This window comes from Leopardus geoffroyi, chromosome D4, assembly GCF_018350155.1.
Source record: "Leopardus geoffroyi isolate Oge1 chromosome D4, O.geoffroyi_Oge1_pat1.0, whole genome shotgun sequence".
Lineage (NCBI taxonomy): Eukaryota > Metazoa > Chordata > Mammalia > Carnivora > Felidae > Leopardus > Leopardus geoffroyi.
In genome coordinates, this window is record NC_059342.1 from 57,357,631 (window position 1) to 57,379,101 (window position 21,471).

Genomic DNA, 21,471 nt, shown 5'->3' on the forward strand with positions numbered 1-21,471 from the left:
CCACTTTGTGAGTGGGGCATGAATTTGTTGTAGATGTAGATCCTACAGCATAGATTCTACTTTCGAACTCCTATACAACAAGGGCTGGTACAGTGAGGTCTTAGAACAACCAAAATTAGTTCTAATGACCCAGGCTCAGGAGAGAATAGATCTCAGATTTGGGGTTTCATATGTCACTTCTAGCAAAGAGATGCTATAGTTGCTTCTTACACAAATGAAACCATAGTTCAACTTTATTTTCCACTTACCCATCTATCTATGACAATACATATAGATCTACCCAATACATTTAATAGTGGCATGGTTTTCCACTCTTATCAATATACCTTAATTTGCTTAACCAGTCTCCTATTGATGAACATTAAAAATGTTTCCATTCAGGGGCGCCTGGGTGGCTCAGTCAGTTAGGTATCTGTCTTCAGCTCAGGTCATGATCTCATGGTTCATGAGTTCGAGCCCTCCATCAGGCTCTGTGCTGACAGCTTAGAGCCGGAAGCCAGCTTCAGATTGTGTCTCTCTCTCTCTCTGTCTCTCTCTTAAAAATAAATAAACCTTAAAATAAAATGTTTCCATTCATAGCCAGGTGCCCCCTCCAAAAAAACAAAAAATAGTCTCCAGTGTTTTGCTATGATAAATGGCAAACCATTTATCTGAATGAACACCATTTACGTATATTTTGGCACATTTATATGAATATATCTTACGAGAATTTCCTAGAAGTGAGTTGGCTGGACCAAAAGAAAACACAGTAAAAATTGTGATGCACAATGTCAGACTTCTCTCTGAAAAGATTATATCCATTTATATTTCTACCTACAGTAGAGACTGCTTGTTTTTCCATATTCCTGCCCAACTAGGTATTATCAATCTTTTTCATCTTTGCCAGGCTCTTGAATGAAAAAACATTTTGTTATCTATCTTTCCTTAATTTCGAGTGAGTTCAATAATCTTTTCATGTTAATTAACCTTTTTAATTTCTTTTTATGGAAACTACCTGTTAATGATCTTTGCCCATTTTTTATTGGACTGTTCATGTTTCACTTATTTATTTATGAATAGCTCATAAAAGTTATGTATTTAAAATTCATACACCAGCACCTATCCTTGCCCACATCTGCCCCCTATAGGGAATCACTTTTATTACTTTCTTAGGAATTCAGTGCTTTGTGTAAATAAAGCAAATCCACTTTCTTACACTATTTTTTTTAACGTTTATTTATTTTTGAGAGAGAAAGAGCATGAGCAGGAAAGGGGCAGGGAGAGAGAGACAGTCACAGAATCTGAAGCAGGCTCCAGGCTTTGAGCTGTCAGCACAGAGCCCGATGCAGGGCTCAAACTCACAAACCACGAGATCATGACCTGAGCCGAAGTTGGTCACTTAACCAACTGAGCCACCCAGGTGCCCCTTTCTTACACTATTCTGAACCCTAAGTTGTCAAGATGCTTTCATAATAGCTTTTTCCTTTTTTTCTTTTTTCACCTGCGTAGTATTTCCTATGCAGATTTAGCATAGTTTAGGTTACCAGTTTCTTACAAATTGACATTTGGATTGTTTCTAGATATTTACAGTTATATAAGCAATGTTTTTAGTTTATGATTTCTGAGTTAGGTTCTGGATAATAACAGTGTTCAGAGTATGGCCATGGAAGCAGATTTCCCCCCTTTCTACCTTCTAGGCATGTATAAGAGGCACTATAGAGCAGTGAAGCTAGGTTTTGGCATCAGACAGACCTGCTTTTGAGCACAGCTGTACTCCTTACTAACCTTGCATTTTTAGGCATGTTTTTTTTTTTACCTTCTCTGATCTTGAGTTCCCTCTATGAAAAGGGCCTGATAATGTTGACCTTACATGGTGGTTATGGGAGTTAGATATACCTGTGAATAATGTTAACTCTCTTTGTCCAAGAAACTATAGCCCCTTGAAGAAAGGATATAAGTCTCATTCATCTCTGCATCCACAGTTTGCATCGCAATATTTGGCACATAATGGCATTTGATACATATATGCTGAATTAATAAGCAGATCTGACCTATTCTTATATATTTAACAACCATTTCATTTCCACGGCCCATTGCTCATTTTTCTCCTATTTTTCTACTCTCTTCCATTCCTACTCCTTTTCCTCTCCTCAACCCTCAACTACTGATCCCCATTATGGCTTTGGCCTTATGTTATCTATTCCCCCATTTAGCCAACAGGCAGGTTTCACTGCCCAAATAGCCCAAACCAAAATCTACCACCTCTGTTATGCTTAAATTTTATCACATCTGACAAAAAACAAAACAAAACAAAACAAAACAAAACACTGAAGAAACTCATAGGTAAGCAGATGTTCTACATTCTTTAGATACCACTTCTGGCCTGGCATTTAAAAGTAGAGCAAAATACTCTAGTTACCAAGTTAGTAAAGAAGTACTGATATTTCTGTCTTGAGACAGAATCAGCAAGGCTTTTGTCTTTGTTTGCTAAACAAGTGCTACAAAGTGAGTAGAAACCTAAATACATTAATCAGCTATAAAATCAAATGGAAAATCGGTAGTGAAGGCCAGCTGCTACAGCAAGGCAAAAGATCAAAAGATCTTCGGTTCCAAGTATCAGAACCATCTGGACATAGACACTGAGAAAGTCCGAGTATTTCATGATCAAAGAAAACTTTTTCCATGTTAGAATAGCATATTCTCAGGGTTAGAAAGGCTGATAGCGATCATTTAATTAGAACTTCATTCAAGACAGACCTATGAGCTTCTCTGGGATAGATCTTTAATTTTTTCAGCCTCCACTAGTAGAGCCCAGAATAGGGCTATAAACAGAGCAAGCCTTGAGAAATCTATAGTGTTTGACTGATTATTAACTAGAAAATTATGGAGAAAACACCAAAGAAATCTTAGTTTCTAACTAAGATCTCTAAACTCCTAAGCTCTATGACAAACTTCTCTTCCCTAGGGAAATACATGGGTGAGTCTTGACTGAATAATGGATCTAGGCTTGCTGGTCAAGTTTTGACCTTAGGACTAAATGGTTTTAATTCTCCAAGAGAAGGCCTCTGGTGCTTTCCCAAGGCAGATTCCAGCAAGATTCTTCATACTTGAGCAATATCTGTACTTCACGACTGCATGTGGGTTTTCCTTTTGTTTTGGCCTTATAGATGGAGGAGGTAGGGAGAAGCCCTATCCTTAGGAAATTGTTTGGTCTCATTCTTTTGCTTTTCTTGAGCTATTATATTCAAGTTCTAACATCTTAAGTCACATGATTGAAGACACAAAGGTAGAAAGTAAGATGGTCCTGTCAACATCCTGAGATCAGGATTGAGAAGAGAGCAAGTTCTCATTTTCACACAGCAAAATCATATAAACCACAACTATTCAGACTCTCTCAGGACAAGTAAAAGGCAAGTGTCTTCCCATAGGGACCACTGTAGGAACCTCCAGCGGGCTAAGGTTGAAAGAGTAATTTGCTTTTGGCATCTGACATCCTTCAGCATTGAAAGCAATATGTAAAAGCACACCAAACTGAGTTCGCCAGGCTTAGAAAAACTTCATTAGAGAGCTCTATACAAATGGCAGACTTGCTTTTTAGGGCTAAGGAGGACCAGAGAGTCACCCATAAGATGACACTAAAGGATCTCTGATTCTATGAAAGGAAGGCATTTGGATGTCTATGGGATTCAGGAGACAGCATAGTCCCAACTCGGCAACTAACTATGTGGTCTTGGGCAAATAACTTCACCTCAGTGCCTCAATTTCCTCATCCTCAAAAATGTGATCATGTAGTACTCTCCTCAGAGGGTTGTTATGAGGATTAAATAAACTGCTACACATAAAATGCTTAGAATAGTGCCTTGCATGTAGTAAATATTCAATAAATGTAAGTTTTATTGTTGATTTTATTATCATTATTAATAGCATCCACAAAGAAAGAATTCTGTGCCTCAGAATAATCCCATATTGATCAGCCTTGCCTTCTTTGCATTCTCTAGGTCTCAAAGAAAAGTAGGGGACAAACACTTCTTCCCCCCTTCCCACTCACCCCATGGTGGAGGAACTATGGCTTTTTCCTGTTTCAAGGAGTGGTTTTGGTCTTTTTTGTTAAGATAAGGAGGTGGAGTCTTTTGTTCCTCTAATTGCACTTGTTTTCTTTTACTTGCAGAACAATACCATCAAGACCTCAAGATATAATGTCTTTAACTTCTTGCCCCTAAACCTATTTGAACAATTCCAGAGACTTGCAAATGCATATTTCCTCGTTTTGCTGTTCCTCCAGGTATTGACTTTGGGGGCCTTTTCCACAGAGCATTTTATCAGTATCTCTGGGGCCTGGTTGTGTAATCAGTTCTTCCCCTCCCTAAACTGAGAAATGTCTCTTTGGATAACTAGCAAATGAATGGGCTGGAATGTCAGGCTGGTCCTATAGAGTAGGACAAGTTCATTGAATCCCAAGGAAGGGGAGCTCCCTCATCATGGCTGCATGGCCACACTTCAGCTTGACCCAGCGGGCCACAGACTCTTTACCCCAACCATAGTTACAACCCCATTCCTCATTTGTTGTCCCAGCCTCCCTGACAGAAAGCTAACAGAGAGGAATTCTGAGAAAAGAGAATGATTTAGAACATAAGAATACAAGCACAGGGCAAGGAAGCAGGGCAGGGTCCCCCCAAATTAGGAGAGAGGGACAGATTTTCTCACTTCCCCTTGTGCTGAGGGATGGGATATGGTTTTCCGATGTCCACTTTTATCTCCCAGCCCCTACAGCTCCTTGCCAGAACCTTCATTATCAGAGGAGAAATAGCCCTTTGCCATCAAGACAAAAGTAGTGAAGTTCAGTACAGATGGGTGGCAACTTACCATATCCTCTTCTTTCATCCTTTCTTGGGAGTTGTTTATTTATATTTACTCCTATATTATATTACTTATATTTCCACAACAGTGGAAAACAACTATGATAGTTGAAATCATTATGAACCTGTGGAGGTGAAAGTGGTGGGGGTGGTGCTGAGGTGAAATACACTGTCCTTTAAGCTTTCTAACCTAAGTTTCTCCCTCCTTCCCTCTCACAGTTGATTCCCCAGATCTCCTCCTTGGCATGGTACACAACTGTGATCCCCCTGATGGTGGTGTTGTCCATAACAGCAGTGAAGGATGCCATCGATGACATGGTGAAGTGGCTTCCTGGGCCTCTAGTGTTTCACTGACCTAGTCTGGCTGGGGGGTCAAAAGGGACTTCCCAGAACTACCCAGTGCTAGGAAGAAGCACTGAATTAAAAGAGATGTTTCCTTTCCCTGCTTCCTTAACCATCCCAGAAGAAAATGTAATTCCCTTAGCCTCAAGATTGATAGTCTATGCATGGCCAGAAAGGGGCAATGCAAGGCCTTTCTCTGTCTTCCAGTGCCACCATTTAGCCCCTTTTCGGGGCTTCCTTCCATTTCCTTTTTAATAACCCCCCTCTTCCTTCACTTTGCTTTCTCTGAGTTTGCTCTCATCTTTCTTCCTCCATTCCTCCTTCTCCAAGTTTTATATTCCTCTTCCCTTCCTCCCTGTCCACTCCTCCCTCATTGCCCTGTTCTTATTTTTCTTCTCCCCTTTCCACATTCCCCTTCTCCTCTCTAGCTCTCCCTATTTCCCTTTCCAGTTTTCACTTCTGTCAGGGATGCTCAGCTAGGAACTCTCTGGTTTTAGAGCACTTCACAACATAAACAGAGGCCAACTCCTTTCCTGGCCTTGCAGGGAAAAACTGGCTTCCAACGAGTGCTGCTTGGCATCCTCTTTGCTCCTTACAACATCAAATAGTCAGCATACCGCCCCAGTACCAGGTCTGCTAGTGGGATTTAGAAAGTCAGACCTGTTGACCTGCCTCCATCTTCCCTCAGAGAGTCCTTCTGATTTTGCCAGAATGGATTTTTAAATTTTTTTTAACATTTATTCATTTTTTGAGAGACAGAGAGAGAGCACAAGCAGGGGAGGGGCAGAGAGAGGGGGAGACACAGAATCCGAAGCAGGCTCCAGGCTCTGAGCTGTCAGCACAGAGCCCGATGTGGGGCTTGAACTCAGGAAACGCGAGATCATGACCTGAGCCAAAGTCGGATGCTCAGCTGACTGAGCCACCCAGGTGCCCCACCAGAATAGATTTTTAGACCAAACTTTGCAAGCAGGATGTTTCTTTAGACTTCTAATTCTGCAACTCTTTTAAACCCAGAATTAGCCATGTAGTGGTTGAAATTTTAGTCACAATTCAGATGTGCAAAAAATGTAACTTTATTTCTCTATAACTGAACTCAGTATAACTCACAACTACCACCCCGCCATCCTGAACCTTTTTAATTGAGAGCTGAAAGCTAGATTTGCCAATTCAGGATAACCCAGTTACTTCTGGGTTAGAACTCAGTTTCTTTAAGATAAGCATTCTGACAAATTCAAGATTCTCTCTGCCCTTTTCATAGTCCTGCCGTTTTCCCAGGGAGTAATCTCAATTGGAAGTAGAAGATTCATGTGAGCATCAGTACATGCTCTGTATTGGTCCCTCTTCTATTTGGTCTTTGAATAGAAGATCTTTGTTGCTCTTTCCTTATTGCATCTACTGTAGAAGCTTCTATATGTTGACTATGGTGGGGGAAAGTTTGAGAATTCTTAACTTTCCCTGCTCCTACCAAGGTGTGTGAGACTCTAGTCCTGTCCATCATTTTTCATTCTCTCCTCTGTGACTTCTGACTAAATTGTTTGTTCTCATTCCCTCAGGCTTTGGCTTTTGATATTTAAAACCAAGATTTTGTCTCTTTCTTCTCCCTTGGTTCTTTTTCTGACCTTCTTCCCATCTTCTCTGAGACAATCAGCCTCTTACTCTGGTTTTAATGGTAGAAAGGCTTTGGGAGGTAAAGAAAAATTATAAATAAGAAGTACATTGGGTAATATTTCAAAATATTAAACTATTAAGCTTCTACATGCAATTTACTCTTTTCCCATTTCCTGAACATTTTCTTGTGTAATTTTAGAAAAGGCACCAAAATGACAATCACGTCAACAACCGTTCTGTAATGGTGCTGATGAATGGCAGGTAAGTTGTAGAGAAATCAGTTTAGGTAGGACCAGCTCTGGCTTAAGGTTGTCCTTGCTAAAGCTTGATGTGCTGAGTGCTTTGGAAAGGTAATTCAGGACAGTGAAAAGAACCTAGGGTTGAACATAAGAATTTGTTTCTAGAGCTAGTATACCCTGAATTTGCCATGTGACCTCAGACCTCTCTCAGCCTCATATTTCCTATCTATAAAGTGAAGATAATATTCTCTACCTTAGAGGATTGTGGCAAAAATGAAAATTAAATAATATATATTAAGGCCATTAACAATTTATGACATATAAATGATTATTATTAGTGCAGTGGTGAACATGGAGATAGAAATCTGTCTTTAGAACATCAGTAGATTCTGACATGCCTTATTGGCCATTCTACTAAATAGTCTTTGATCAGGTCATCTTGTGTTAACAATCTAAAGAAAGTATTGGTTTTGACCCCATCACTATGGTGTTTGGTCATAGCTATCTAAAGTGTTGTCAATAGGTAAATGTTTATATTTGATGATATCCTACAAAATTTGAGCAATTTACCTTTGGCAGGAAAGCAGTGAGGCAGACATAATTCCTATATAAAGCAAAATATGAAGACTATCATAAGAGACACAAGAAGTTATAGGAATTAATAAAAAATGAATGATCATAGCTAGTTAAAGAAATCAAGGAAGACTTTCTGGAGGAGGTAACGTCTATGCTAGGTCTTAAGGGATGGGGAAGAATTCAACCAATAGAGGTTGTATAAAAGAAAAAATGACGAGTGTGCGCAGTAGCATGACTGCAAATTAGTACAAACTTGAAGGAATTCAAAATTGAAGTCCAGTCTTTTTCACAGTGGCCCTACAGAATACCCAGGAGCTATGGTTTTAATCATATAATTCTATTATGTGAAGTTCTTGGGCATTTAATTCTGTTATTTATTGAGGCTGCTAATTCTTACTCATGGTGGATTATTCCCTCAAGTGTTTTGGTCTGTTGAAGCCTCTCATAAGATGCCACCAAAAAATACAATTATGATTAAGAAGAAAATTTAAGGGGCACCTGGGTGACTCAGTCCGTTAAGCATCTGACTCTTGATACTGGCTCAGGTCATGGTCTCTCCGTCCTGAGATTGAGTCCTGCTTCAGGCTGAGCATGTTGCATGCTCTCTTTTTCTCTCTCAAAGTAAATAAGTAAACATTAAAATAACAATAAAAAGAAAAAAGAAAATTTTAAAGAAAGGAAGAAAGTAAATAGAAATAAAAAGAAAAGACAAAACTGAGTGTATTAGAAATTTGCTAGGCTAGGGAGTTACTGACCAAATGGATTTCATCAAATGAACTCCCCAAGTAGTTTGAGCACTTGGGTTTCGAAAGACTATTGGAAAAGAATTTTCCATAGAGTGGTTTTAGGATGGGAGGTCACAAGCAGGGCCTTGTTAGACTTTTTCACTCAGTGAAGCTGGTTATTGAAACAGTCTGTATTTCAGAAAGTGGCTTGTCTTTTCTAGAAGACATGGTTTTCAGTAGAGCTGCTATTGAAAAAGTTGGTTTTGCAAGTTGTGATTTCTGTCATTTTCATTTCTCAATAACTTTGGCTACAAGCACATTGTTGGTAAAATTTTCTTTATGAGAATTCTAAATGTCCTGGGTTGAGGTTGTACCGTTTCTGAGGGGTTTTGTGTTTGCTTCTGCCAAGTAACTCAAGGATATCACCTGCTGAAACCTAATTTTGAGGAATTGTAAATTTGGATCCCACACCTCACAATGTTAACAGATTCTTAGGGGAGAGTCCTCTATTCTCTGACCCCCAACCTTCTAGAGTAAGATAGACAAACTTTCTTGCCAGTAGGTTGATTTTTTTTTAGACCCCCTTTTACCTAATGTTGTTGTCCTCTCAGAGCTTTATGAGGGGTCCTTAGTTCCAACTCACTGCCTCTCAAGATCCTAAGGCTTCATGCCCTATCCCTCTAGTGGACTAAATTAAAACTAATTGCTAATCATTAAGATTGACAATCCCTTCGCTCACTCAGAGCAAGAACTTCAGAACATGCTGACCTTTTAATTTTTTTCCTGGCTCTACTTTGTGGTAAACATAGCCTTGCTTTGGGAAAGAATGTTCACTTTATTATATCTACCATTTATGAGTGTTTGTAGTAGGAAAAGTACCAGTATGTTACAGAGCTTCAGGAGGTACCATTCACATAAAACAGAATATAATGTGAATGATCTCTTCTGGAATCAAAACACTGCCTTCTCTAGCTCTCTGATCTATTTTTTGGTTTGTTTGTTTGTTTGTTTGTTTGTTTGTTTGTTTGTTTGTTTGTTTTGAGAGAGAGAGAGAGAGAGAGCATGAGCAGGGGAGGGGGTGGGGAGAGAAAGAGAGAATATCCCAAGCAGGCTCCATGCTGTCAGCACAGAGCCTGATGCAAGGGGCTCAATCTTAGGAACTGTGAGATCATGACCTAACCCAAAATCAAGAGTCAGATGCTTAACCAACTGAGCCACCTAGGTGCCCCTCTGATCATATTTTCTAAACCAGAAGTTAGAATGCAATGCCTGGAAATTAAAAATGTGCTTATGGTGCAACAGTACTGAATATTTTAAATCAGAAAGGAATATCTTCCCCTCTTCTAAATCTGGGACACATGATTGTTATAATGTTCAGGAACAAATTGGTAATAGTTTGACAGCTCCTTGTATCATAAAATAGAAGCTTTTAATTCTTCAGGAGAAGCCAGAATGTTGTAGCCCTTCTTGCCATGTTTTACTGGTGAAAATGACGGCTGACAGAGTGCAAAGTAAAACAAAGTAAAGCAAAATACAACAGATATTCAGATGTCTTTCTCCAACTCTTGTAGCTATTCCCCTTCAGTACTATATAGCAGGTTTGAAAATTAGTAACAAAATAAGTAAACATATTATATTTTATCTGCATAAAGATGACACTTGAAACCAAGGGAAGTGGGTGCCTAGGTGGCTCATTCAGTTAAGCATCTGACTTTGGCTCAGGTCATGATCTTGCAGCTCATGAGCTCAAGCCCCATGTTGGACTTGTGCTGACAGCTCAGAGCCTGGAGCTTGCTTCGAATTCTGGGTCTTCCTCTCTCTCTGCCCCTCCCCCACTCATGCTGTCTGTCTGTCTGTCTCAAAAATAAATAGAAACATTTTTTAAAACAATTTTAAGGGCATCTGGGTGGTTCAGTTGGACACTTAACCAACTTCAGCTCAGGTCATGATCTCATGGTTTGTGAGTTTGGACTCCACGTCAGGCTCTGTCCTGACAGCTCAGAGCCCAGAGCCTCCTTCAGATTCTGTGTCTCCTTCTCTCTCTCTGCCCCTCCCCAACTCGTGCTCTGTCTCTGTCTCTTAAAAATGAATAAAAAATGTAAAAAATGTATTTTTTTAATTAAAAAAAAAAACAGAGAAGGAGATACAAAGATATATAAATAATGGTTTTACAATAAGGACTTACATTTATAACATACAGAGAAAATTTAATTTGGAATAAGATTTAAAGAAATATAACCCAGAGGGAGTGCCTGGGTGGCTCAGTCTGTTAAGCATCTGACCCTGATTTCAGCTCATTATCTCAAAGTTCGTGAGATGGAGCCCCGAGACAGGCTCTGTGCTGATAGCACAGAACCTGCTCAGGATTCTCTCTCTCTCTCTCTGCCCCAACCCTGCTCGTGCTCACACTTGCGTGTTCTCTCTCTCTTTCAAAATAAATATTTTTTAAAAAAGAAATATAACTCAGGAAGTGGAAGAAGATTATCTAACTGAATTTATATTAAAAGACTTTTTTTTTTTAATAAAAGAAATTTGGCCCTTTTCAAAGAAGTTATCTTCCCAGTAAAGGTGTCCTGGGAAAACCCGTGCTCTGGCAAAGTGGTGATGTGTGTCATGCTTGCAGATAACAAGGCTTCATTCAAAGGTGAAACATACAATGGCGTTCAGGTGTGCCTTCTCTTTGCCAGCTCTTTGGGTGCTTGGCATAACAGAATTGTTACAAAGAGGTAGCTCATATTTCCAAAATTCTTATGGTACTGTGTATATCTTGCTTCGTTCTTTATCAGAAAGGAAGGATTTATGGGCTGTATGCAATTGGGGAAATTGAGGTACAAAAAACAGAAGGGGAAAGAGCCAGTAGTATTATAGAATCTGCTCCTACTGCCAGCTGCCTTTTGTGGAAGTGAGGATTTGAGGGGTCAAAAGTAATCCAATTTTAACATAAGTAAATAATATTGGTACAACCATATATGATAGGATATACATTTTATCTATCAAAAAGAATGAGCCATATCTTCTATAAGTACTCTGCAAGATATGTTATTACATGAAACATGCAAAGTGCAGCAAATTCTGTATTTAGTGTATAACTTAAAAAAATTTTTTTTAATGTTTATTTTGAGAGAGAGAGACAGAGCACGAGTTGGGGAGGGGCAGAGAGAACCGGAGACACAGAATCCAAAGCAGGCTCCAGACTCTGAGCTGTCAGCCTGATCTGAGGCTCGAACTCCCAAACTGTGAGATCATGACCTGGGCAGAAGTGGTACCCTTAACCAACTGAGCCACCCAGGCACCCCTCTAGTATATAACTTGTATTTATTTATTTTTTTTAATTTTTTAATGTTTATTTATTATTATTGAGAGACAGAGAGACACAGAGTGTGAGCAGGGGAGGGGTAGAGAGAGGGGGAGAACAGAATCTGAAGTAGGCTCCAGGCTCTGAGCTGTCAGCACAGAGCCCAACGCAGGGGTTGAACTCACAAACTGAGAGATCATGACCTGAGCCGAAGTCAGTCGCCTAACCAGTTGAGCCACCTAGATGCCCCTCTAGTGTATAACTTTTAAATGTATATGTTGTATCATTTGGATTGATATTTTCTAGAAACAAATACAAAAATTTGCATTTGCTACCTTGAGAAGCAAAACTAAAATCTGGGGAGAGAGAATTTTTCTTTTTACATGCCTATTTATTATTTGAACTATTTTTTTTTTTACCATATGCATGTATTACTTTTAGTTAAAGAATAATTAGGGGTGTATATGACTACATATGCATTTTAAAGAGTTTTAGAAAATCCTTATAACCTGAAGTCAAGAGAAATGGGCCCCCTTCTTGATTATAGCAAGGATGCATCACAAACCACTTTGGTTCTTCTATAAGCCTTGACTTCATCTCCACTTTTTTCTTTTTATTTCTTTTCTTGACTGTCAAAGCAGGGCTATGGGGAAATTCTCAGAACAGGCATTCAAGGCACATTTTCTTACAGGATAAAGGAGGACAAATGGATGAATATTCAAGTGGGAGATATAATAAAACTAAGAAATAATCAGCCTGTCACGGTGAGTACCTCTGTGCATGGTGGTTTCTTCTTTTTGACTTGAGTGGGTACAGAGGAACCCTCTCAGCTCTTCTGCTGCCACTGCTTTTGATGACCTCTGTCTGCTTCACTGTGCATCTGGAGATGAACGGCTCCTGTACGAAGTTTGTTTTTGTCTGCCTCCCACCATAGCTACAGATAAAGAATGACTAGCTTTAGGAGAGGGTGAGTGTGGTAGCAGCAGTGGATCCTAGACAAAGAGTGTAAACCAAATATCTGTAAAATTCTTAGGATGAATATCTGTTTCTGGGGTAATTGCTTTGTTTGCCACTGTAATATTAAAAGTCTGCCTTCCTGCTTTCCTTATCTTCTCTGACTTTTCTGACCATAGGCTGATATACTATTACTCTCTAGCAGTGAGCCTTACAGTCTGACGTATATAGAAACAGCAGAACTTGATGGGTAAGTGTTCTTTCCTGATGGTCATTTTAAGACCATTGAGCCAGCTTAGAGAATTTCTCACCGAGGGAGAGAATGATGCAGGGAATGAATTTTATTCTCAGATGGAAGTGCCAAAGATACTAGATATATCCAGATAAGAGAAAATAGGAGGCCAGATCCTTGGGATTTCAAGTCTAAAACTGAGCTCTTAGCAGCAACAATCTTGCATCCCCTGGGTGCAGAATAAACTCTGTATTCTCCATCTCTAAACTGGAGACACTCTCACTGTATTCAGTAATGCTGAGTAGCAGGAAAGAGGTAAACAGAACTGTAAAATTTCTGAATAGAGTTCCAAGGTTTCCAGTGGAGGTTTGGGGGGTGGGGAGGATGAGTATGGAGGTAATTATTTACTGATAAAATACCACATTATGTAAAGGATTTAAATTACAAATTCATTACCGTGCAAAAGCTAAGGTCTTAGGAGGATAGAGGCCATCTTCAGGAGCTTGTCCTGTGGAGTTTTGTATCAGTGGCATTCTTACAACTATTCCTCTTGGTGCCCAAGCTTTCTGAAATGTGGCTTCCATTTTTGTTTCGGTCTCTGTGCATTCCTGTATCAGCAAATGGTTAATTGGGATTCCTTCATGGGTCCTATAAATATTTATGAGGTGAGGAGTATGTTTACTTGGAAGTATGTGCAAGCTTCTTAAAAGGACCTGCTCCTTATTCTTGAAGGGAGCAGGTGCCACCTTCAGGTTGTTTTGTGATGTCTCTTCAGCTTCATGTAGAGCACCTGACCAGCAAGATTTCCTGGATTGGTTAAAATATTACTGGTGTATTGCAGGGAATGAGAGCAGAGAGATAGGGGAGTGAGTGGGCTAATGCTCAGCTTCCTTGTGAAGCCATCTACCTCAGTACTGTCCTAGAGAGAGAACAGTGGGGGTCACTCTTAGAGCTCAGACCTATAGCCCAAGCTCTATTGGCAATATCTATTTCCTGCAATCCGAAGAAGACAACTTAGGCTGCTGGTGTATGTATGGCTTGTGCTCTGGTGACTATGTGTCCTTTGCTATAGTGAAACCAACCTGAAAGTGAAGCAGGCCATCCCAGTCACCAGTGATTTGGAAGATAACCTGGAGCTGCTTTCTGCCTTTGATGGTGAGTTAGGAAGTACACTCACCCACCCACATTTTTATCCATAGAGGACTAGTTAAATAAAGTATAGCACATCCATACATTGAATTCTACATAACTTAGTAAGAACAATATGCAAGTTGGTATTTAGTCACATGGAAAAAATATCCACAACATATTAACAAGTGAAAGAAAACGATTATAGTAGGCTGCATAGTATATATAACATAAGCTTATTTTTGGAAACATATATGTTTATGAGTACATGTATAGAAAAAGTTGGAAGGATGTACTTCAAAAGATTAACAGCACTTATCTCTAGGCAATTTTACCTTCTCCTGTCTGCTTTTAGTATTGTATATGTATTTAGTATTGTATATGTATATGTCCTTTGTAAAAAGGACATATTCTATTTTAGTAATCAAGAAAAAGCCAAATTATTTCATTTTGAGAAAAATGCTAGATTTGCTTTAAGTTAAGTAGTTTTTTAATTTCTTCAGATTCAGAGCTCATATTACCTGGTAGTACTGATGGTGATAAGTTATCATGTGGGTTTTTCTCTCTCTGAATGACCCATGTCACATACAGAATTACTCTTCTTTGATGCCCAGAAACCTTTGTCCGCCTTTCTAAAGGGAGCTGGTAATCAATGGGCAGCAGTTAAGAGAGGATAGGAAAAAGATGTATGTATTTTGAAAGAGGGATGTTCTTTCCTCTTGTTTGTTAAGCCTCTTTCTGTCCTGTTAGGAAAGGCCTGAGATTACAGAGCCAGGACTCTTTCTCCTTCATTTTTCTTCAGGAAAAGTGACGTGTGAGTCTCCCAATAACAAGTTGGACAAATTCACAGGAATACTGACTTATAAAGGAAAAGACTTCACCCTGGACCATGACAAGCTGCTACTCCGAGGCTGCATCATCAGGAATACAGATTGGTGCTATGGCTTGGTGATTTATACTGGTATGTCTCCTTAGAGTCACAGCAGACTTCCATTCATGACCAATTTGTGCTTATTCAGTTTCTAAGTTGTAGATATGAGACTCAGAGATATATCAGAACACTATGGCTTTGAGACAGATAGAAAGGGAGGGAGGTAGATAGATGGATGAAAGATTTAAGAAAAAAACCTTTTTTCTTAGGAAAAAAAAAAAATTTTTTTTTCCCCAAGCAATGAGCTGCCATTGTTATTAGCTCTGCCTTTGTTAAAGGAAGTCTTTATGTTACAAGACCACAGGACATTTATAAGTCTTTCTGATCATATCTGGACACAAGAGAAGGTATACACATAGAAAGAGTGTACATGGAATTAACATGTAAAAGGGGAACATGTGAAAGGAGAGAGTATATATATGGATTACTCCCAGGAGAGAATACACACGGTGTTCATTATGGAGAAGAATATGAAATAAAATGTGAGGGATTCATGGCAGAGAAAAAGCAGTGTGGATCATTAGAATTGACCGCTCTTGTTTTTATAAAAATTTTTAATGTTTTTATTTATTTTTGAGAGAGAGAGACAGACAGAGTGAGTGGGGGAGGGACAGAGAGAGAGAGAGACACAGAATCTGAAGCAGGCCCCAGGCTCTGAGCTGTCAAAACAGAGCCCAAGCGGGTCTCAGACTAACGAGCTATAAGATCATGACTTGGGCCGAAGTCAGACGTTCAACCGACTGAGCCACCAAAGCACCCCAAGAATTGGCCCCTCTTGAGATGTCATTTAGAACTATAATCCCTTATGCTTAGTGAGGGATTTTCTTGGGTTATTCTTGGTGGTTCAGGAAAATGGAGGAAGAAGCTTCTGTGCTACCTACCCTGTGCACTTGGTAACAATGGAAATTGATGACAACAACCATAGTAAGCAGATAGGGAACACTGAAGATAGCATCAAGGAAGATTTACCACAGTGAATACTATTCAACTCAGAGCTCTCCTTCTAGAGAATTCACTCCTAGACATGAGGATCCTATATGCCTCACTTCTGTGGAAAATAATTGGAACCAAGCCATAGAAAGAAGCCTAAGAATCCAGGGAGGCCTTAGTAGAACTTTTTTTCATTGGTTCTTGAGCTATAATGGTGGCTTCTAGGCTGACTAGACTCAAACCCAAAAGATTTGAAGTACACTTATTTTCTTCACTGTACTTCAGCAGCTACCCCTATACATTGCCATTTATAAAAAGCTCATTTTTCAGCAAAAGGTTTTTTTCCCTACAGTAATAGCAGTGAGGTTGCCAACCAGCACAAATTTAGTTAAGGTTTCCCTCTGACTCTTGGTTTACATGGTAGCAAAAAATCTTTTGGGGCTTTGGGAAACTCAGAGCAGAAGAGAACTGATAACCACTTAAGAGCATCTTGAGGTATTCAGTGCAGAATTTAGTTGCTCTTCCCGCTACATGATACCCAGGTTCAACCGTGATCTCCACATCCTCCTTGAAACTTGTGGTAAGGTCATTCTTTCTAAGGACCCTTGGAAGATTCTGCCCCATGTAGCTGCCTGGCTCTGAGCCAAACTTCTCATCCCTTCAAGCCCTTCAAGAAATGCTTGAGAAGAAAGAATGGCATAGCTTATGCCCTGCATTCTCAGTGTTTGCCTACATTATCAGGGAAGTTCTAGTTCCCCCATGTGTAAACATTAATGAAATTCCTTCATTAGAATACATGTAAAAATAACAATCAGATGGTAAAGGCCAGAGAAATTGCTACTTATACTTTCTTCTAAACTGCTTATGTTTTGGTCAGTAATATTCACTAAAAGCTCTTTACTTCTGTTTACTATCTGCCCTGTCATGAGGAAATACAATCTCTGTCTCTCAGCCCCAGAAAAGCCCCGGCTTCCATCTCAGAAGTCACTGCCATTGCCTTTTCCATTCTTCCTTTCCCAAGTAGAAACTTGAAATAGAGCCTGGCCCAACAGTAGTTTTCCTCAAAAGAAGGTAGAGATCTCTTTATCAGAAAATCTCTTTTCTAAGCTAAATAAACCAGATGATGATGAGAATGAAGTTTGTGGCTCCTAGTATTGAATTACTATATTGTATACCTGAAACTAATATCACACTGTATGTTAACTGGAATTAAAATAAAAACTTAAAAAGGAAGAAGCTTGTGGCTCCTATTCTGACTTAACTCATCTATAAAAAACTAGACTCTCTGAGGTACCAAAAAAAGAGGAATCAGGATTGGTGCACTTTGCAGAAATAGTTGTGATTATCCTTAGAAACAAAATGTTTATTTTTTGAGTTATTGGCACCAAGTATGAGCCTTTCTCCAGGGCTTTATCCCCTGGCTTTGGCAAGAGGTTTGATTAGGTAGTCATAAAGGTATATTTCAATCCAATTTCAATCCTCTGAGTGTATTCAGTGATTCTAAGAGCTGGTCTTCTGTTTCACTTAGGACCAGACACCAAATTAATGCAGAACTGTGGAAAGTCTACCTTTAAACGGACGCACATGGACCATCTCTTGAATGTCCTTGTGGTCTGGGTAAGTTGAAGACATTTTTCAACTTCTTTACAAGTAGACATGTTTTTCTTCCTTCCATAGCAGCAGCTGGCATTTCCAACTTGGAATTTAGTTGTTTGCAAGACTCAAACAGTTTTAGTATGCCATTTACTAATGTCAGAAGCAAAAAAGAATAGAGCCAATTGACAAGGGAGTCTGTTCTCTAGTTTATACCTGTTAGAATGATCACACTTTGTTTAAGATTTGATGCTTTGACTAATAGTACTGGAACAGATCAAGAACCCTGCTTTAGAAATTGACACACTTATTTTCCCATAACCTATTTTACTCATGGATACTATAATAAAACTTTACCTGAACTAATAGAACACCTTACTTAAACTGATGATTTTCAGACTGTTTCCTTAGAGGAGTCTGCTGCAGGGGGAATTGAGATCAAGTGAGTTTTGTTCTGGCTCCCTCATTCTGATATTCTCACTTCAAAAAGAACAGCTTCACATTTGTCTGTTCTGTAAGATGCCAGTTGAAAAATAAAGATCCTGCTGCTGAGAAATGAAATTGGAAAAGCACTCGATAGATAATAATAGCTTTGATAACAGAAGTTTAAACTGAAGACTAATTTCCCTGCTATCCTATATAGGTTGTCCTTATTCTTGTTAGATATAGACATTGATTTCTTTACTTATACAATTTCTTTGCATGACTGAGCAATTTCAGTGCTGCCTGTACTTAATTCTATGACTTTTTATTTTTACTCTATTGCTTAGACTCTCGAAATTCAAAAATGCCTTTTGTTTCTGTGTATTTCTCACTAATATCTGAATTATAAACTGCCTCTTCTCCATTATTTATTATGGGAAATACTGCAGTTCTTTTCCTAAATCCTTTGGATTTAGTAAATGGGGTTTTAGAAAATTAGGAAAGTTCATTCAGCTTTGAGACCAGAAGCTAGTATCCACTATCTTTCTTTCTACCACTATCTCCATAGCTTTTAGCAGTAGAAATAAAGTGACATTTCCTGGTTTCTTAATGAGGAAGACAGTCACATTTGAAAATTCAGGAAGGTGACATGGGCAAATATGCCGCTGACTATATTAGGAACATCTATCATTAGGCACTAAGTTAGGTCATTTAGCCTGGGCTTGTTTTCAAAACAAGATGTCTCCCATATGCCTAGGAAGTTTCACCTACTTGTTTACCTCTCTGAAGGTCAGTCATAATACTTGACATCTGTTAGAGTGATTTTAACTTTTTAGAATATTCATTATTCACTTAACTGTAGCCTCACTACATCCATGACAATAAGCAAGTCCATTTGACAAATATGCAAATTGAGACACAGTAAAGATAAATATCATAAATAAAATCCTACAGAAAAATAACAGCAAAGACAGGTTTATGACTCATTAAGTCATCAACTTGTAGTTATTGAAAATCTATCATGTGCCCAGTATGTGCCAGATGTTGTGAGAATCACAAGGATGTATAAGATCTGGGTGCAGCCCTCAAGTGTATAAAGGGGGCAGTGCATCAATATGTGTCAGATGTTTTACATATGTAATTTTATTTAATCATCTCATCTATCCATCTAGGCATAACTTTTCAAAATCAATGCTCTTTCTGCTATACTTGCTGCCTCCCTGGGAAGGCAAAATGAAAACACATGAGAAGTCCTGCTTAACAAGGCAGATTGACCACATACCAAAAAATTATAAAATTAAAAATAAAATCTCCAAATTATGGGAAGAGCCCAAATGTCCATTGACTGATGAATAAAGAAAATGTGGTAGATAGAGATAGAGATAGAGACAGAGACAGAGACAGAGATAGATAGATAGATAGATAGATAGATAGATAGATAGATAGATAGAATGGAATATTACTTAGCGATCAGAAAGAATGATGTCTTGCCATTTGCAACAATATGGATGAAACTAGAGCATATTATGCTAAGTGAAATAAGCCAGTCAGAGAAAGACAATTATCATATAGTTTCATTCATATGTGGAATTTAAGAAATGCAATAGATGAACATAGGGGAAAGGAAGGAAAAATAAGATAACAGGGAGGTAAACCATAAGAGACTCTTAAATACAGAGAACAAACTGAGGGCTGCTGAAGGAGAGGTGGGTAGGAGATGGGCTAAATGGGTGATGGGCATTGAGGACGGCGCTTGTTGGAATGAGCCCTGGGTGCTCATATGGAAGTGATAAATCACTGGGTTCTACTTCTGAAACCAAGACTACACTTTGTGTTAACTAACTTGAAATTAAATTTAAAAAAATAATAAATTACAAAAAAAGAAAATCCCACAAGCTTCTAGTGAGGAATAAAAGATCATATACCAGGATCAAAAACCAGAATAGCATTGGCCTCCTCAGCAGCAACAGCAGAAGGTAAATATTAATGCCTTCAAATGTGTGCCAGAAAATTGTTTGCAGCCTATAATTCTAAATCTAGTAAAACTGTTAATAAAATTCAAGTATAAAGAAATATCCATATGTATAAAGATTCAAAAAATGTATTCATCCTGTATAATCTCTTAGGAAGCTCCTATTGTGTATACTCAAGCAAACCAAGAAAGTAAACTAAGAAAGAAGATAAGGAAGCCAGGAAACGTGGAAGCGGGTGAAAAGAAGTCCTAGGATGATAGTTGAATAGCAGGCTTAGAGAACCCCCGTGCAGATTAGAGAAGGACCATAGAGGTATCTGCAGTGGGGGGTCTCCAGAGAGAAAATGTAGTTCTCTGCTTAGGATCTCACAAAATAGAGGCAACAGAGGGTCAGTGTAAATGCTGGGGCAGCTGAGCTGGTAGAGTAGCTGCTATAAATGCCTATATTTGAATGGTCATTCATGCAATCTTTCCTTCAGAAAGTGTGAAATGTTGTCTGAGGTACTGTATTCACTTTTGGGCATCAAGTTTAAGAGCATTGAGAAGCTTCTTGAAATGACTATACAGAAGTACAAACAGGAAATAAATGTGTAACAGCCCTGGCAGAGGATGAACCATCAGTAGACCCAAGATGTTGATGAGTTTTTAGAAGGCAGAAAGCGGATAGATTATATACTTTTTAATGTTTATTTATTTATTTTGAGAGAGTGAGCAGGGGAGGGGCAGAGAGAGAGGGAAACACAGAATCCCAAGCAGGCTATGTGCTGACAGCACAGAGCCCCATGTGGAGCTGAAACTCAAAGAGTGTGAGATCATGGCCTGAGCCAAAACCAACAGTCAGACGTTTAACCAACTGAGCCACCCAGGTGCCCCTAGATTATATTGATAGACAAACCAGGGTAGTGAAAGCTTCAGTGCAAATGCATTCTTCCTGGTAGAGCTCAATCATAGCTCCAAGCTGACATTAGCAGGTATGAAAAGTAGGGGTGGTATGTGGAATAATGGTCAAGATAATTAATTTAAAAACTGTCCATAAAACAACATGGGCAATAATTGGCCCCTATACCATCCTGTATAGCATACATATAGTAATAACAAGTGTATTTGCCTTCCAGTCTCAGAAGGGAACTGCTTTCTAAAGAAATGTAAAAATTATCTCAGAAGGCTAGGGCTTCTTTTTTTTTTTTTATTTTTTTAATGTTTTATTTATTTTTGAGACAGGGAGAGACAGAGCATGAACAGGGGAGGGTCAGAGAGAGGGAGACACAGAATCTGAAACAGGCTCCAGGCTCTGAGCTGTCAGCACAGAGCCCGACGCGGGGCTCAAACTCACAGACTACGAGATCATGACCTGAGCCGAAGTCGACCACTTAACCAACTGAGTCACCCAGGCGCCCCAAGGCTAGGGCTTCTGATGTGGGTCTCATCACTTCAGAGTAAAACCCACTTTATTTCAATTTTAAGGGATTCAGATGTGCTTTCATGTTCCTTGTGTACCTGAGGGTGAGGCCCATCAAATAACACATACTACCTACCTACATAGAACTTGTGCTTCTATGTTCCCATTCAGGAGAGTGGCCTACTGGGGAAACAAAATTAACCAAAGGAAACAAAACCAACCTATAATGATTAAACTACTCTTCTCCTCATATTTTTAAGTGTACTAGAGGGAAAACAGGAACACACAA

At 39.1% G+C, this 21,471-nt stretch overlaps 1 protein-coding gene across 1 annotated transcript in view; it reads left to right on the plus strand.

Annotated features, from left to right (window-relative positions):
- The window catches only part of LOC123593703 (phospholipid-transporting ATPase FetA-like), a 100,244-nt gene that overhangs the window by 42,654 nt on the left and 36,119 nt on the right, over window positions 1-21,471 (plus strand). The window contains exons 5-12 of the mRNA XM_045470040.1: window positions 4,148-4,261; window positions 5,055-5,153; window positions 6,985-7,046; window positions 12,312-12,384; window positions 12,754-12,824; window positions 13,879-13,961; window positions 14,737-14,895; window positions 17,324-17,412. Of these exons, the coding sequence (XP_045325996.1) occupies window positions 4,148-4,261; window positions 5,055-5,153; window positions 6,985-7,046; window positions 12,312-12,384; window positions 12,754-12,824; window positions 13,879-13,961; window positions 14,737-14,895; window positions 17,324-17,412 (750 nt within the window). The remainder of the gene's footprint in view (window positions 1-4,147; window positions 4,262-5,054; window positions 5,154-6,984; window positions 7,047-12,311; window positions 12,385-12,753; window positions 12,825-13,878; window positions 13,962-14,736; window positions 14,896-17,323; window positions 17,413-21,471) is intronic.